This window comes from Athene cunicularia (genome assembly GCF_003259725.1).
Source record: "Athene cunicularia isolate RWA chromosome 7 unlocalized genomic scaffold, athCun1 chr7_part1, whole genome shotgun sequence".
Lineage (NCBI taxonomy): Eukaryota > Metazoa > Chordata > Aves > Strigiformes > Strigidae > Athene > Athene cunicularia.
The window spans coordinates 16,719,067-16,737,772 of record NW_020799107.1 but is presented as its reverse complement, the minus strand read 5'-3'; the positions used below and the strand labels follow the sequence as shown (position 1 = coordinate 16,737,772).

General features: G+C 38.4%; 1 protein-coding gene across 1 annotated transcript in view; it reads right to left on the bottom strand.

Moving 5' to 3' along the window:
• The window catches only part of ABCB11 (ATP binding cassette subfamily B member 11), a 50,289-nt gene that overhangs the window by 7,658 nt on the left and 23,925 nt on the right, over window positions 1–18,706 (bottom strand). Inside the window, exons 12-23 of the mRNA XM_026852706.1 lie at window positions 17,820–17,933; window positions 15,686–15,796; window positions 14,642–14,767; window positions 13,661–13,864; window positions 12,234–12,404; window positions 11,656–11,857; window positions 10,881–10,959; window positions 9,810–9,945; window positions 8,105–8,266; window positions 3,442–3,546; window positions 3,182–3,343; window positions 912–1,115 (exon numbers count right to left, since the gene is read on the bottom strand). Of these exons, the coding sequence (XP_026708507.1) occupies window positions 912–1,115; window positions 3,182–3,343; window positions 3,442–3,546; window positions 8,105–8,266; window positions 9,810–9,945; window positions 10,881–10,959; window positions 11,656–11,857; window positions 12,234–12,404; window positions 13,661–13,864; window positions 14,642–14,767; window positions 15,686–15,796; window positions 17,820–17,933 (1,776 nt within the window). The remainder of the gene's footprint in view (window positions 1–911; window positions 1,116–3,181; window positions 3,344–3,441; window positions 3,547–8,104; window positions 8,267–9,809; window positions 9,946–10,880; window positions 10,960–11,655; window positions 11,858–12,233; window positions 12,405–13,660; window positions 13,865–14,641; window positions 14,768–15,685; window positions 15,797–17,819; window positions 17,934–18,706) is intronic.

The following is an 18,706-nucleotide window of genomic DNA, read 5'->3' as shown; positions in this document are numbered from 1 at the left end:
TACCTTCTCCTTGTTTCATACATGAACTGAAGTCTGCTCAGCCAGTGCAAACTACATAACCTATTCTCAGCTTTCAAGGTGAGGCAGTTCACAGGGTCTTGCAGGTAACAGAGCATGGGACACTGCTAACCGTGACACTGGAGCTAGAGTAAAGGGCAGGGCTTAAGCCAGGAGTCACTGAACACTGGACGCATTCTTCCCAAGGAAAGGGATTTCCTTCCTTGTGTCCCATGCTGGTTGGCTTAATACCCACACAGGTGTGTTTTCACAATGGAGTAAAATTTAAAGTATTATGAGAAAGTGCTATCTCTCCTGCTACAAATTAGCAGGAAAAAAAAAGGGTTAATGCTTATCTGAATTTAAAAAAAATAATAATACACTGAGAAATAAGAATTGCTAGAACTTTGACACTTAAACTACATACATAAAAACAAAGTTATGCCTGTGACAGCATCACACATTGATGGAGAAGCTGGTAAGCTAGTAAGGCCCACTGAAGGAACAATTCTTCTCCCTCTAAAAACAATATACTATCTGTGGCTCAGTGACGAATTCTCAGATGTGAAGATTTCAAGGTGTACAAGAATCACTGCTTTCTGAGGACTGCATAATCACTGGGCATCAACAAATTGGTATTTAAATAAAACCCGACAAAGGTGAAACAGACTGCTGAGAGATCTGCGTTTACTAATTGGTTCTAATAACTTTTGAATACTCAGTTACATTCCATGCAGCAGGAGCTTTTGTAGTTAAGGATTTCCCAGAGGTGTTTCCAATGGTTTGACAAGCTGAAATATTACAACTTATTAGCAAAACTTTGTCAGTTTTGCATTTGAATTCCTGATAGTCCCAATTCCTGATTTTTCAACTACCTGTGACTGCAAATACAAATCATTTTTAAATAACATTACCCGTCCAGTAGCTTCCAGTGCTTTCTTGTCCTGAGACGCAAATCCTGTCAGCATTTTAGCCTGCACAGCTCCAGATAAGGTCAAAAATGGCAAGAAACACAGTATAACTAAACTCAGTTTCCAGCTGAAGTAGAAGGCAATGATCATGGCCACCCCAATGTTGGTAAAGGAATTGACAATCATTCCTATCTGTGATCCAGTTGCCTTCAAAGAAAAGAAACAGAGATGATTGACTTGTACTTCAGTAGTAACTTAAATAATATTTAAAAATATTCTCCTATAAAACTTTAAATCATATTAAAATATCATAAGCCACCAAGAGCTGCTGACTGCACTGGAATTCAGCCAGTTTCCAATTAATTGTATCAAGAGAAGGACTGCAAATGTCAAATATACCTTTCACCCACCAAATTTTCAATTGAGAACCCAGAAAATTGTTTCTAATGATTGTGAGAGAGATAATCTAACTATTGAAATTAGTTCCTTTGGTTCCTTGCTTCCCCGGGGAATCATTCATCTGAATACTCTGTTTAGACCATACATTTCTCTATCTAAATTTAAATAATGAACAGAACATTTTTGCAACTTAACTATTAACAACAAAGTCTCAGCTGTGCTAAAATCAGTAAGAAACATCACTGAGAAGGGATGAATTACAGTTGCATTTCTGCCTGTCTCTTTAAGGAAAAATTTTAAATACACCTTTGACATCATCTTTATTGAATGCATTCATCTTCTCCTTATGCACTTCAAAACCACTATTCTTTGTAATAAACTTGATATATTTTCTCAAAAGTTATTTTCTTTCATAGCAGTGAACAGTAGTCCTAGCTAGGAACTAGGTTGCTATGTATTAGAGAAAAATTATACATTTGATATCCTTGATCATTTTCAGTTGAATTCATTTGGAGGATGTGAACTTGCAGCTGCTCATCATCTACTCCTCCTCTGACCTACAGCAATAGGGCAAGGTGCCTTGGGCTGGCCACAGTAGAAGGTACACCTCCCAGCTCTGCACAGGCTAACCAAAGGAGCAGCCATAGGGCTGCTCTTACCTGGATCCTGCAGTTCTAACACCCCACACGCACTCCAAGAGCCCACTTCTTACTCCTGGTGCAGGTGTAGACATTTTCAGACCTTCTCACCTTCAGCTTGCTCTGCAATAGCAGCAGCTGGTTAAGCTCTGTGCCAGGCAGTGAATGGTGGAAGACACTGCTACTCAAGTAGCTCTGTTTTTTACCCCCCAGAGCTGTGGGTTGAATGGCTGTGCACTGCTGCTCTACATGTGCTTAGAACAAAGATGTCCCTCAGGAGGCTATTAAATGGTTCAGTCAGCTTTTTGCAAGTTTGTTTATTTCAATTAAAATATTCTCTGTAAGTGCCTGTAAGGGATGAAGAGGTTTGCAGGTGGTTTGTCTGATTCCAGAGAAGCTGCAGCTGACAGGGGTTTTGGGAACCTCTTCTCTCATTTGTCTTTTAAATTCTTTAAACCTCCATTAATAGTCTTTAATAACTAACCTACCACCTTCAGTCAAACTGAAACAGGACAATTTTTGTAACAAAGAAATTTATATGTTTCCTTCTTTGTTTTTAGAAAATTGCTTGCATTGGAGCCAAGTAAGATGGCACTGACTCACTTTTACCAAAGCATTAATTCAGATAGGTAACATTTATAGCTCAGCATGATTTAACCCTCACCCACTAGGGAACACAGTGCGTAGAGTTAGTGGTTCACTCTCCCAAACAAGAAGTCACGCTGAAACTGGCTGCATGATTCCCTAGCTGGAGCACCAGCCAGTACTGTAAACTATTTTTGAAGTGGACTGTCAGATTAAATCAACAAGCCTAATACCATGATGAAAACTTGAAAACACGATTAGTGATGAATGTCACTAGTCTGACATGGTTTTAAAATAAACACTGAAGCATTGTGGCAAAAAGCTAATTCATCTCCAGAAAAAAATTTAAACTTTTCCACTGGATGCTCCTTCCCATTCCATTGTTGGTTAGTATATTATTGATTTTTGTGTTCTTGTTCTGGTAATACAAACAGGAATAATGGGCAGTAAATTGTGAGCCTGTTTGTGCTTTTAGATAAATACAGTGATAATAGTTCCACATTGACAATCTATGATGAACAGAAATAGCTTAAGTGACTGACCAAGGACTGATCTACACTGACGCATGCTAGCTGATTTCTCTGACAATGTGCCAAAATAGGCCTTCAATCAGTGCTTATAGCAAACAATTCTTAGGCTACCGGGCCTTACCCCCTGGACCTGTGAGGCATCTGTTGCAAGTCTTGTAGTCAAAGCACCAGGGCTGTTCTTCCGGTCATCAAACCAGCTAATGTCTTGTCCTAGCATAGCCTGGAAACCAATTTTCCTTAACCGTCTTGTAAGCAGCTCACCAGACTTGGCAAAGGTGTATCCCTGGGGTGCATAAGAATAAATACAAATGTTGTACAGAAAGAGATACACACAGAGTAAAGGATCAGAAAGGAAGCTTACCCATATTGGACTGCTATTACCTGTAGAAACTGTGTCAAAAATGAAAGAATTCCTACAAAGACAAAGAGCAGGCAGACACCATTGATCTGGATTCTTTGTTCTTTTTCATCAAGAATGGAGAAGGTCTTTAAAAAAAAAAAAAAAAAAAAAAAAAAAAAAATTAGAAGTGTCAGTTTTGCTGTGTGTGAAGTCTGTTCATGACTCCCTATTGCCAAGTGCAGAAGTCCATGCTAGAACACAGAGCTCTCCCTCACCCCTTGCAAAGGCCTGATTCTTTCTTTTTGCTAAGGTGAGCCTGGGTACAACCTAATGCTTTTTACTTCTGTTAAACAACAAGCTTATTATACTCAGTGTCTGCACATACTGTTACTTGTTGCCCATCCCTAGTTATAATTAGTCAACCATCCCCCCACTCAAAATAAGATCCGGTGTGATAACCAGAGAATAACAATAAATAACATAAATAGCATAGTGGCAAAGCAACAGTACAGCAGCTCCTTCACTTCCTCTCTAATCTAAGCCAATTGCAACTTTATTGGGCCATACAAAATGAAGTCTGTGTAAATAATTATAGCCTCCCATGACTTTCCTTGCACAACGCTAATGGATGCTATTATTGCTATAGGTAGGCTTCAAGGGGAACCTACTGTCTTTTACTGAAGGGGTGTGGATACGAGCTATTCACTTACTGCTGGTACTGGAGTTAGTGCTTAAAGTACAGCCCCTTCACCCCATTCTGCTCTAGTCTCCATGGTATTTTCCTTTTATCTCTTGTTCTTAATATCTGGTCTAGCATTACTGGCTGCTGCTGAAGTAGTGGTCCAAATCTAAGTAGCCATCCTTTTGCAATTCCTTTCAGTCAGAGCAGTTGATATGTAGGTCAGTTAACCTGCCTGAAGTTGTTAAACCACTTCTGCTACTTGCAGGTATAAGCCACAGCTCAATGTTTGTACTTCTCCACTAACCTTAATAAATTCTAATTGGATTTCATAGGCAAAAATTACTATAAATTGACTAATCTCTCAATCTGTTATCTGTAAGGTATAATTAAAAATGTGCATTTGATTTGTATTGAAACCAGATTAAATTCTTCTTGGTAGAACAGTACAAAGAGAAGAAGGAATTTTCATTACAGCTGTAAAATATAAAAATTCCACAAAAATAAACTTAAGTATTATTATTAAAAGCTCAACCTAAGCTATTTACAGTCCAAAATTAGCTATGCATCAAAGTAACAGAGAGGAATTAGAGCACGAATTTAAGAAAAAGAAATAGCTGTTCTCTAGTGGGAATTCCACTTCAAGTACTTTAACTTTGTACATCAGTACCTTGGCAACAAAATAAATCCTGCAAAATCCAAAATGATAGTATCAAAAAGGCACTTAGTGTTTCAAGAAAAGAGCTGTTCTAATGCCATGCTGTCTTACCAGTAGCAAGGCATGTTACCTTCTCAGATTAATCTTTGGGGTTTTTTTAAAAAAATCACCAGGTAAGGTTTAAGCTGTCATAATAAGAACAAAACATATAACGGTCTGCTGCTGTTCCCTTCCCCTTAATGAAATCTACTGTACATTCATGTTTGACCCTGTATTGAACAGGCTGTAAGTAATTTCATCTATCTTTGTAATTTATGCATCTAGAAAAGATATTGCTGGTTTTGTTAGTTTGTTTGTTTTTTCTGTGGGAAATATTCTAGTTAAACACTTGAACGGAAGGAGATACAAGGTGAACTCAGTTCATGCATAAACTGTGTCCTACGAGGAGTCTGGATTTTAGATTTGCTGTGATGGTGTTTTCTGTATCATCATGGTGTGCAATATCTAGACATGAATGGGACAATGCAATTCATAGCAGTGGTCATGCAGAGCCAGCCTAAAGCATAACCAGGGGAATAACTACTCAGCACCGTGAATATTTGTTAACATGTATGTCATGTTAATTACAGTGCTCTGATACTTTTTCATATGAAAAAAAAAAAATCAGCAAAATCTCTGATGAAATTAATAGGAATTCTAATGAGTAAAACTGATAAACAGTATGGTAAACACAGTATGTGATGGATCATAATAAATATATAGTTATGAACTGGGATGAAAAACACTACTCCGCAGAGATGCTGATGGCTTTTTCACAAATGATTTGTGTGCTGCCTCTTGCACAGTCATCCAGAAACTCTGGGATGGCTCCATACATGGGTTGAACTAATAATTTTTTCTTTTTGCACTTTGAAATTTTTCTCTGTAATGGAATAAATAAAAATCAAATATAAGACTGAGCACTGAAAAGAGGGATAAACTCTTGCCCTAGGACCCTACAGTGAGTCCCACTAAGTATTTATGCTTGTTATAAATGAACTTTTGTTCATTGCTTCTGTATGGCTAGATGGTAGGCAAGATTAAGTAGGAGTCTTCATTTCAAGAAAGTCAAAGGCAACACAGTTCCTGGTTTCAGGGAGGCTGGATCCATATCCATGTTTATGAAAGGTGCTCATGAAAATGGAGAGTGCTATGAGCCTCTGCTTTAATATTCCATATAACCCTCATTCAAACTGGTTTCCCTGTTTTCTCTTAAGCAAGAAAATGTTGTGAAAAGCCTTCCCAGTTCCTGTGGCCAGGCTCTCCATTGCTCCTAGATAAAGGCTGAGAGAACTGTGATGTCTGCAAGACACCCTGAGGATTTCTGGTGAAGTCAGTTATTGGTCAGTCTGCGATTCCTATTGCAAGCTCTAAATTCATGGAAGCATTCCAGCTCAAGAAAAGCAATGGGCTAAGGTATGTGCTTACACTCTTCCTAAACTGAGCACAACGGCACGTTACACTCCTACAGAAGGAAATGTGGATAGCATTTGTTGGGAAGAGATCTCCATATTGCAAACAGAGGATTTTTCTTGCCCTTGCAAATCTGTACTGTAAAGTTGAATGATCCCATTCTGCAACTAGCCCAACATGCTCAGCTCTATTTTTGACTTATGTTCTTGATTTTAAAAAATAACACTGATTACAGTAACATGTAGCATGGACAATAGCATCAGGTCTATAAAAGGAAAGAGTTGTGGCTCAGGTGTCCATGTGATTATATAAGTTTCAGCAGTTTTAGCACAGACTGTCTTTTATCTGGGTCCATGGGCTACATGCCCAATAGCAGTTAGAGCACATCTTCCAGTTGAGTTTCACTGGAAAGGATTCATTCCCTGAGACAGTGGGACACAGTGGTTTCATAGTGGGACCAAAGCATAGTAAACTACTATTAAATTTGTTCCAAAGTTACACTTCTGATACAAACCGATCAGAAGACATACACAGTTCTTATCCAGTTCTTCATTCACTTTTTGGGATTAATTTCTGAGAGCCTTCAAGGCAAATGTTGCTAAATTTATCCTTTCATAGCTGGTGGGATTTTTCCCCTCACTTCTCCAGCATATTGGTCCCAGAGTACAAGCCCACGTGTCTGTCACAACATCATTGCAGATACTCAGACAGCTTGAAAAGCAGATGCATCTGCCTGACTGTTTTAAATTTATGAATAATGAAACACAGATGTTGGACTTTGCTCATGTTCATTATGGCTTGGTTTTTTTCTTGCAGTGTCTCTCCTTTGATGAACTGAGACCTTCAAGAGAAGGAATTCATCCTTGCCAATGAAGACACTTAACAACTTGCAGGATGATGTCAGCCCCAAACCTCCCAATGTCTAGAAAACCTCTCTCAAAAGGAATCACAGGTGACATTCACTGCAGAATGCAAATATCAGTGCCTCACCTGCTGGCTAGTGAAAGCCACAGTCCTTGAGGTCTCAACACTCAAAAAGTCTTTGGAGGTGGCACACCTATGGCTAAAAGGCCAAGCACGTTGGCCAGGAGCCACTAAATGAATCAACAGGGACTGGAATGTCTTTTGCTCTGCCCCTCCCTGGATCTTAGTTAGCAAACGTCAAGCTGCAAGTAAATGTGCTTCAAAGTCCTTCCCAGGGAGAAATGCCTAAGCCAAAACAGCTCCCCCCAAAGAACCCAGCAAAAGGTCAATCTTGAAAAGTTTCAAGTGAGGCTGTGGATTTTGATGATAATACATCCTTTAGAGAATGCCAAGGTTTATAGCATATTCCCATCTCCTGCTTGTCTTCCAAACTCGTTGATGCAAGTCTGCTTTTTGCTGGCAGCTATGAACCCTGTTACAATTATGTACCTCCCCCTGGGCATTCTGCACAGAGCAGGCAGCAAAGAGCTGCCTGAAACATACGAACAAAAAAGTAAAGTATTTTTTTGATCTGATCCAAAGCTTTCTCAAAGGCTTGGCCAAGACTGTAGAATAAAATTCTGCAGGGAAGGACCTCTGCATGTCTCTCTCTCTACTGTACCTGCACATGAGGTACATCTTGTTTCATCTAAAATAAGATGTATTCAAGTGTGGAAACCCACTCCCAACAGTTCCTGGAAAGTGAACAAGAGAGATAATGAAGAACACATGACAAATGCTAATGAGCCTACCCCTTCAAAGAGCTCAAATTATAGTGTGATGACAGTGATATAAATATCTCGACTGAATAATTGTTTATAGGCTAGAAGGCTAACCCCGTTTACCTGATGAGATCTAAAAATTTGCCCAAAACATATCAAGTTCTGCATCATACATTCACTCTCCTCTGCTTCAGAGCTAAAATACACTTTAAAATGTTAGCATAACATACCCCGAGAATCTGACTGAATAACAAAGCATAGAGTGGACTGACTGCTCCATTCACAGCTGCTGCCAGAGATCCAAGCACCATGTATGGCCATTCAGAAACATTGTATTTCAAAATTCTGGTAAATGGCACAGGCTTGACATCTTCCTCCACAGCAATAGATTCCTAAAAAACAGGTTGGATTTATGAAGCAAATGCATTCCCCCAGGGATGTTCTCCCTTTGACAGTGAGATAAAATAGTTAGCCTACTCTGTTACATGGCCATCTAGTGACCAAACAGCTGCTCTAGCTTTGTACAGGAAGGGACAGTGACGGGTCTTGACTGTTGTCTGGAGCTCCTTTGTAGGGCTAGGGAGTCACGAGTGGGTTTCATAAAGGACTACCTTTACTGTCCCTGGAGAAAAAGAGAGAGATTCATGCCTTGTGTAGCTCTACTGATTCCAATTTAAGAGGTTAATTATGACCAGTTCACGATTTTCTGCCACTGAAACTCAGGCTGTTCCCTTTTTCGCTGCCTCCAGATGAAGTGTGATGTAATACTCAGTGCCAAAACTTAAACTTCTCCCTCACAAGTGGATTTCTGTGTCTCTCATGGAATATTCTTAAATATTTTGAAGTATTGTGGGTGAACACACTGATCAGACACTGCATGAAATTAACAGGTATGCCATATAATTAAAACAGGGGAGATCTTGGAGTGATAGCTGGATTTAGGCTTTATACATGATAAGTATGCCTCCCTCCTGTGAAACATCCCCAGACTATATGCTGAATTCCCATAATGATTCTCAGCAAGAGCAGAATATTTATCATCAGATTTTAACTTACCCTGCAGTTTGATTTGTGCACAATTTTTGTAACACTCAGTGTGCTGAGCCCTGCTCATCGCCCTCAGTTCATATCGTTGGAAATTCCCAGACAAAACAGACCTGGGAAGACTCATCTGCTGGAAATGTGCAAGGATGAATGGGTGGAAGCATCTTGCATTTTCTCTTCCTTCTGAACCAGTGCCAGAGTGACAGCACTGAAGTCCTCTCTTTATCCACAGAATAGGCTTAGCAATAACAACAACAGTGACTTCTAACTGCTGCTTTCTGCACTGAACAACCATAGGCATGCAAACTGCTGCAAGGATCTTCATAAGCACTTTGGAAACCCACTGTCTATATTCGTACATATTCAGCATAATTTTAAGACCTGCTGTCCTTACTTTCTATGCTAGTTGATTTCACAAAGACACTGTCAGTGAAAGGACTTTAAGTTGAGTTGCAGTGAGGGTCTCTTTACTCAAGTGTCCAGATGATTTTGAGATGAAAGTAAATTTACTCTTTATCAAACAAGAGGCAGTGTCATTTGCATTACTGAGTGGCTATTACATTTCACAAACTGAGCATTTTGCTTTTTGTCAACTTTTATGAATACGTCTTTTTCAATTCAATCTACAACGTATATCAACTTACCAACAGGTCATGCTCTGCTAGAAATTCTCTATGGACCATTAAGCATAAGAGCCATCAAAAGCAGCCTAGGCTTTATACAGAGGATAAGAACTGAAGCTGTGGTTTTGTTTAAGTAAAGAGAAAGATCAAACCAAGAAGACATATCTGCCAACAACCCCTATAACAGAGGTACATATCTACAGGTTATCATTACCGAGTAATATAACCTGTTCAGTTGAAAATTTAGTAACAAATTCTTGGACTGGACCTTTTTTGCTTTTCCATCATCTTCTCCATAAGAAGGCATAAGGTACATAGACTCTGCATGATCTCTTGTGATGGATAATGGAGGGTCAGGGACCACATTAGAGAGCTGAGATCTAGAGCGCTGCCGAAGTGAAGCTCTGTAAAAGGACAGAAATGGTCTGTTCTTCCCAGCTCAGTAACACATTTCTTGCAAAGCAGGTGTGGTTTTCATACCAACTAAATCAGGATTCACTGAAGCAAATAATAGGAATACCTCAAACTTTTTTTTTTTTCTATGTTCTCTCAATTTCTTGAGAAGGAAATATCCCACTACAGGGACAAATAATTTTCAGAATCATATTCCAGTCCCACTCAGACATGGTCTTATATGTACCCTGCACTGTGTATTTGTTAAGTAAAATTGTGGTGTATCCTACCACATTTGCACAAGCTATTAAGACATCAAATCAATCCATCGTTATGACTATAAAGGAATTCAGTCCAGCAAAAATAGGATGCTAACACAAGCCACCTCTATCCCTGACAAAACCCTGTAATGTAGGAGACATATTCATTTGCATATATCTGACATGGGTTTGCCTGAAAGAAATAATAAGTGCCTAGCTACAAGACAATCTGGCTTGTAAAATGCTTTAACGTTCACCAAGTAAAAGCCATAATAAAAATGTCCTTGTAAATTGCATTGATTTCTCAAGTAATTGCAGAGCAAGTATTTTTTCAAGTGACTGGACTGAAAGTGCAATAGGTAATGCAAATATATGGCTGTATGGTAGCATTAAACATGGAACATTAACACAATAGACCAGAATTGGAGAGAAGCTACTATGCATAGAAAGGGAAGTAAAATTGAGAGTCATGCTATTTATCCATGGGCCTTCAATCAGTAATGTATTACCCAAGCTATTTCTTTCCAAGTGAACTCTGTCTTAGAAAAATCCTTGCAGCCCTTCCACCCCCTTTTACACAACACACAGAGAAGTGATTCATTGGCCCTACAGGGGTTCTGGAATACTGGGACAAAGTATAGCATTCTGGAAACATATTGAGATTTACAATAATTTTTAAGACTCACCGCAAACTGGCCTGATAGCTTCCTCTGCTGAATGACTGGAATTTCTCAAGACTTGGCTCAACAACGTTATTTTCTGCTGCTGTAAAATACAGTGGATAAAGCTTTTTAGTGTCTGCAAAAATTGAATACAAAGTCCACTGTGGATCTGCAAAAAAGTGCAGTGTCTCTAAGTCATAACTGTAATACTTTGTAGAAGGCAAGGAATGTAGTACAACCATGCTTCTCAACCTGCATGTACCACAAATTTTATATTTGTATTTGACATGATGAAGTTAACTGAATATTAACCCAAGGACCATCTCACTTGTTTCCCTATTTTAGCACTGTTATTGTTCCTCTTAAGATAATCATATCCAAGGTATGATGCTTTACAAAAATAAAACAGATCATTCTATTAGACCTCCACTTCCAGAAGCTCTGATTCAAATTTGCCTCTAGTAAAATAAATAGGGAGGTTTCAGCATATTCTGTAATTTCCTTGCATTTCAAATGCAGCAGGAGTGGACTGTCAGCACTAAATGGTGTTACAAAATTATGGGTATTGCAGGTCAGGGTTAATGTTTCAGGGCAGATCTATATTAGGAAGGTCAATCAGTGCATATGCAGTAAAAACGCTTTGGTCAGGGCAATCAATATATTGCTTCTATGAATGCTAAAATTTAGCCATAAAGGAGGAAGAAAAAATAAAGAAGCAACTACCCCTCATTAAAAAAAAAAAAAATCTGCATTCTGTGGAATTTTACATCATTTTATAAAACAAAAAAAACCCGCTTACATTCTGTTGCTTCTCTATTGAGTGCTGTGTCTCCTTTGCTTTGCAAGGTCACCAACATGAAATAAACCCCTTTCCTCTTTAGGAGTTCCTCGTGAGTTCCTCTCTCCACAGCCCTTCCATGCTCAAACCCAATGATGACGTCGGCAGCTTTGATCGCTGACTGGCGATGAGCTATTGAGATTGCTGTGCGGCCAAGGCGAGCCTGACAGGGAACAACAACAGCCCCATTCCCAGGACAGCAAACAAAAATGCTTGGAACCAGCGCTATGTGATCTAAAGTTTGGTCAAATCAGCAGGAGTCTTTCTACTGGTTTCAACTGACTTTGACTGTAACTCCATCCATAGCCCATAGGTGAGCGTCTGTTTCTGAGCAAAGGGAGCCATAGATTTCTGTTATTGTCCCAATGTAAGAAAAAATTATTTTCTGTCAATAATACTAAGGTTCTACTTGTGCATATAAAACAGACATTAAGAAAAGCTTCTCACTGTTTTGTTGCAATTCAGCAGCACCCTCTGCAGAGTGCATTAAAAATAATTTCTGCCCTTTTAAGTCTGATTTATGCTATGCTATAGCAAACCTTATGAAGTGCTTCTTGGACAGTAGCTTCACTTTCATTATCAAGTGCTGATGTGGCCATATCCAGTAGCAGGATTTTTGGGTTTCGCACAAGAGCTCGAGCAATAGCTATCCTCTGTTTTTGACCTCCACTCATCTGGCTTCCACCCTCTCCAACATGAGTGTCAAATTGCTGTGTGAAGGAAAAAAAAGAAAATGAAACAGGTAACAAAAAGGCCTGTTAAGTTTCTGGTGAAGACATTGGTAAAATGTGAAAATGTAAAAAGATTTGTCCTGAGAGTGGATTTAAAAATGTATTGTCTTTGAAAGACAAAAACATTGTGAGTGCATCAGAATCAAAGGAGAGCTGAAGGTAATAACTTCCTTCATAATGAATAATACAATTTTGCCTGAACTGGGGTTCCAACCCCAAGCCAAAACTATGTACTGATAGAAAGGTGAAATGTTCTGGTTTGGCTCAAAACTACTATATTGGCAAAAGCTGAAATGGAGAGGAAACACCTCCCACTCTCCATCAAATGACTCAATAGCAAAATTTCCATAGAGCTGGACTTCTCTGCTGATGGCCTGTGACTCATGAAAACTGTGTCTGTGATTCATGGACATCACACTCTGGTGTCATTGGGTTCAGATAGAGAATTAAATAAACACATGAAGCCTAGCATCTCGAGAGCCAGGTTAATTATATTCACCTACAGTTAAGTCTTGCTCATTCCTCCATTTCCAGGAAATAAACAGGAGCCTTTACACAGCTTTGATATGAAGAGTTTCCTGGAAGCATTGACTGAGGCTAAAAAGTATGTACTGACATTAGTTAAAGGTACTTGAATCTTATCAGTTTCATGCTGTAACATGTCCCTTTCAGAGGCTACTTGGCAAAATAACACTCCAGAAAAGTAAACAGCCCAGTACTATCAAATACAGACTTTGTAAGGAAGACACCGTAGGATTGATCAGAGCCCTGTCATCATAAGGGAAAGGAACTGGGGAAGAGGGAACTTTCAGCTAACTTAGAGAGCTCACACAAGGAGGCGAAATTGTGAGGATCAATACAGACTGCTCAAAAGCATATGCAGGCTAGTGAGAGTCTGGGTTCTAAATCTTTTGGCCTGAGCAGAAACAGATCTCCATAGCATGAAAAATAAGTATTTTAAAATCATACTATGATTTTTACCATGATATTGAATGCTGTGCATATGTTTCCTGAGGAACTAATGATTTCATTTTTTAATTTTTTTTTAACTTGGTGGCATACACATAGTAAGACCTAGTTAACTCTAGTCAAAGGAAAGGTTGCTGTCTACTATCTATAATATTATAAACTTCTGTCCTTCCACCTGAGCACAAATGGCTGCATAGAGGGAGGGACAAAAGGATTATCTATTTTTCCATCAAAATCTGCCAAACATTTTATAAGGTACAGCATACCTGGGGCAAATCCATGATGAAATTATAAGCATTGGCCTGTTTGGCAGCTTTGATTATGTCTTCCATGGTAGCTTCATCCCAACCATAGCGAATGTTCTCTGCAATCGTGGTGGCAAACAGCACTGGCTCTTGTTCAACAATACCAATCTGTGAGCGCAGCCACTGGATATTAAGAGATCGAATGTCATGGCCATCGACGGTAATCTACAGAAGCCAATTAAACATGTATGAAAAAAAAAAAAAAAAGTCAAGGACATTATCCCCTCCAGTTCAAAAGCAAAGACAGGGTGAAATGAAGGACCTGTGGTATTATGTTTCTAATGATCAGTGTAAGAAACAGCTTTCAAACATAAAAGAATGCATTGCAGTGGTAGTTGTATACACTAGTTCTTGGGTCTAGGAGATGTGCTTTTTTATTTTATTTCACAATACCTCTTTTTGCTTGGTCTCAAAAATAAAACTAGGAGGAAAGTAATCATCAAAATTACAATTATATGTTTACAATAAATTGGTTCTTTATCTTTCATACATTCAAATATAGGTCACTGTGTATGTGATTTGTACTGGCTAGGAACACATAAATGGAACGAGACTGTGAATTCTTAGCCAATCCATTACTAAATGGTAATTGCATATACTAAAGCAATGTTATGGTCTAATGATTAAATGTTCAATATTGTGTTTTCCAGAATGGAAAATTATTTGTTACTCCTGAATTTTTGCATCTATAGGTATAATTTTTACTCAGATTTAGCACTGAATTTTTATTTTCTTTTAACAGCTTTTCTCTTTCACATAATTATTTTTTAATAAGAGTGTTCAGTATTCCCCTGAAATGCAGAAGAGGATCTTTCACTCATTTAAAAAAAAAAAAAAAAAAAAAATGTTAGAGGAGTCTTCTTTCCCACCTTGGAGAAGAAACCATGGCATTCTTTCAAGTCCCCAAGGCTAGAGAAACACATTCTAGGCTAGTACACTCACCATGCCATCAGTGGGGTCATAGAAACGCTGGATGAGCTGTATTACTGTACTTTTTCCAGCTCCACTCGCTCCAACAAAAGCTGTTGTTTCCCCTGATTTAATAACTATATTAAGGTTATCCAAAATCTGGAGAGGAACAAAAAAAAGAAACAGAATCTATCCATTCTAATTCTCTCACAGTCATACAACTAAGTTGGTATATTCTGTATCTTAAAATGGAGATTCAAAGCGGTTTTACAAAATTCAGAAAAATATTATGAAGACAGAAAAGAAAGCCAAGTTTTTTTACATTGTTTGAAGAAATTTATAAATGCAGAACACTGTTTTCCATGACAGTCAGGCAGATTTTGATCTTTCACCCTGTTGTTCATCATTATGAACTAGTCAAGTTACTACCATTGGAGAATTTTGCAATAAATCCCCTTTAAAGAACACTGTACATGTATTATGAGTGCCTGTTAAAGCATAAATATTAAGAATGTAACAGTGAAATTACCTAGAAAAATCTATTACTTTTTATGCTTCTGTTTAGAAGCAATAGCACTCATTTTCTTGTCCAATAATATGCTTTTCCAAGGAAAATTTCTCAATTCAAACACATAATAGAGAAATAATGGGGTATACATCCAATGCTCCTGTACCTTTTCCCAGAATTTTAATGGGGCACATGGCACATCCCCTGCAAATGGAAGAGTTTATAAAATCTCCTTGCACCATTCAGTTTATTATTTTGTGTCCTATTCTAGCACACGTTGATACAAGTGCATAACTGATTGTAAGAGAAGCTGTATGCAGGTGAATTTGTCTGAAATTCCTGTGAGTGTATGTTCAGCAGCAAGGAATATGTATGGCAATGGATATGTCAGAATGGTAAACTACACAGAATGGTAAGTAGAAGAATCCTTTAATAGAACAATTGTTTAGTCTACTTTTAAACAGAGAGTCTGGACTTCTGGAAAACAAACTCGACTGGAAATCTAGAAATTGCTGACAGAACTGTGATATTTTGGATTTTTATAGTAAATATATTCACAGAATAATTACCTTTACATCTGGTCTGGAGGGATAATAGAATGTTACATTATGAAATTCAATTTCACCTCGTAGTTTATCCAGCTTGTAGCCATCTTCTGACATGCAGTCAATGGCCGGTTTCTAGGACAGAATTTATTGCATTATTTATTTGCTGTTAAACAGCCAATACTGTTGCAGTACACAAATATTCTCAATAACATACAACGCCATGGTACTTCTGTTTGAACAGCACTTGGCTGCACTGAGCCAGCAGACAGCTCTGTCTCAGGGCTAGCAAGCAAGGGACATGAAATTGAAGGCCAAAGTGATGGGGGAGTTGTCACCAGTGGGTAGTATGGGCAAGAAGAATGCACCCTCTTCTCATTTTAGGCTTACTGCAACTACCACAGTCAACCACTCAGCTAGTTTTTGCTGGAACAGAATAGCTGACTGAGTGAGGCATTGTGACTAGGTTAATTTAGCCAGCTTCTCAGGAGTAAAATGACACTACTTCACTCATATAAACATTCTCCTACAGCACTGAACAACCAATTAATTGCTGAAAATCTGCACACTTCACCACTTTGCATTTAAAACATTCATCCTTGCACACCCAGTCCTAAGAGCTGGAATCATGATTTGAAGTTTTCACATGAAGTGATTTGGATCTCACATACTTTTGGACAGGCCTTGGGTACTGTGGACTGCTAGACATGAGCAGAGAACTAAAAATAATTTGAGAAATCCCAAAGAAATCCCAAAGTTTTTTAAGGATACATTTTTGAAGCATTTTTGAAGCATGGAATACAGAGTGAATTAAAACTGTAACACCCCCAATATTTGATAACTGAAACGTGCATGATTTATTATGTAGCCTAAGAGATTGAAGGGAATTTTAATACGAGAAACGTGTATTTTCTAAGATGTTAAGAACAGCTACAAGATTGGTTCCTCTTTAGAAATATATCTTACTTAAATTCAGATACTAAGATATGAAGAAAAGTTTCACTGATGATGCAAATGGTAACCTCAGCATGGTTATCATTTTAGTGCCAGAAAAAAGTCTGTATGAGAGCAGAGCTGTGCTTTTTCTGTCTAAGCACAAATCTACAACTGCAGCAAGTAGATGGATCTAATTTTTTCACCCTTTGTCTAGACAGATGAAATCTCACTTTAGTTTACTTTCTTTACCCTAAGGTTATCTGACTCAGCCTTATTTTGAATTTTGTTAATAATTCTTACTGTTGCAGCAATTTGTACTTTTAAATTTTTTTCCTATACACCACTTCTCTTATTCATCTCTTTTTCAGTTTATCTTAGAGCATTAGCTTATGAAGTTCATTTATAAGGCATATGTGATCTTGTTATTACAGAACATTGAAGGGTTACTAAAAAGTCCATTAGCTTTACCACAGTCCTTCTAGCCTTCTTTATCTACCTTTATGTGCTCTGTAAAAGACAAGCAGCATCTTAATGTGTTTACACAGCTTTTAGCACAGTAAAGCTTGTCAATGACCAAAGATACTACATACTGCTAAGAAATAAGCAGTATTTTGCCAACCACTAAATTTATACAGATACAGAAAAGAATCCTCATGAGTAAATGCCAGTGGCTCTCGACTTTCTCGTACAACCTTCTTTGAAATATCTATCTAGACAATATTGTGATTAACATTTCTGACGGCTGTGTGACCAGTACCTGTGTTCCTTTGGTCCCATTTTAACTCAGAGTAGCTCTGGGACAGGTGACAGAGGCCACTTTCGTCACTAATGCCAGTAAGAAGCACATCTGTTGATGCTATCTGGAGGCTGGGAGCTAGATTCTTGCTGCAAGTTTGGCTTCAAGGTGACTATTACTGCTTGCCTGTACACTTACCATGGGCCAGCATTGATCAGTAATTGTACATAAGGGGAAATGGGAGTGAGAAGCAGCAGTAGCTGAGGTAAAGCTTCATTATTCAGGAACAGGCCACTTAAGAAATCTGTTCAACCCTGTCTCCAAGCCTGTGTGCATGCCACTAGACATTTCTATTGCACAGTCATTTTTTTTTTAATTGCATTCAATTTTTCCTCATTTACACAGTAGATTAAGCTACTATCACTTGAGGCTTATTTAATTATTTTTCCACTACAAAGTGACAGAGCTTAGAAATGCATTACTTACTTTATCTATTGTCTCAAAAATGTTTGCTGCAGCCCCACGGCCAGTGGCAAAGGCTTCCAGACATGGAGATGCCTGTCCAAGATTTAAAGCTCCTACTAAAACACCAAAAAAAACCTGAAGTGGAAGAAGAAATTAACAAAATATGACATCACATTTTATTACAGTTTAGAGCTTAGACAAATCAAACTACAGTGGCTTAATGACTTCTCGTGCAAGAGCTGAGCTGCAGTGATTCACTGTATGAGCATAATTAGCCCACAAAAAGCAAATAAATGCATCTTAGAAGGGATTTTCACTGTCTTTCGCAATTTATCTTTAAAAACATGTGCACCCAGCTATTTACTGAGTACCACTGCTGTGTTTTTAAGCCACTTAAATTTCACTCAGTACCTGTGACTTGAAATAAGGGCTGGAACTGAACGTTGGTGGCTGGTAGATTATTTTGGAGATGACTTTTACCAGTAAACAGATGTGAGGCAACAACAATTCAAAAACAGAAAAATAGCCTGAACACTGTATTACAACTTTTGTATATTGCAGTTCCTGTCTCCTCCAATACTTGAAAAACATACTTCTGGACCAGGTCCCAGCTACAGAGAATATTTTTTCTCTATTTCACACAGAAATTAACTGTAAGGGTTGCTACCAGCATTGGATAAACCACTATTGAGGTGAGATTATTTTATAAGCACAGGTAGACAGTTTCTGCAGGTAGCACATACCCAATATGCTCACTCTTTCAAGTCCTTTTCCATGAACCAAAGGGAAGAGTTACTCACTAGTGACCCTCTGCTGAAAACCCCTAGGATCCCCTTTTGATCTAAGCCTAAGACAACATGAGACAAAATGAGCAACAGCATCCACTCTTCCTGGAAGAACCAACAGAT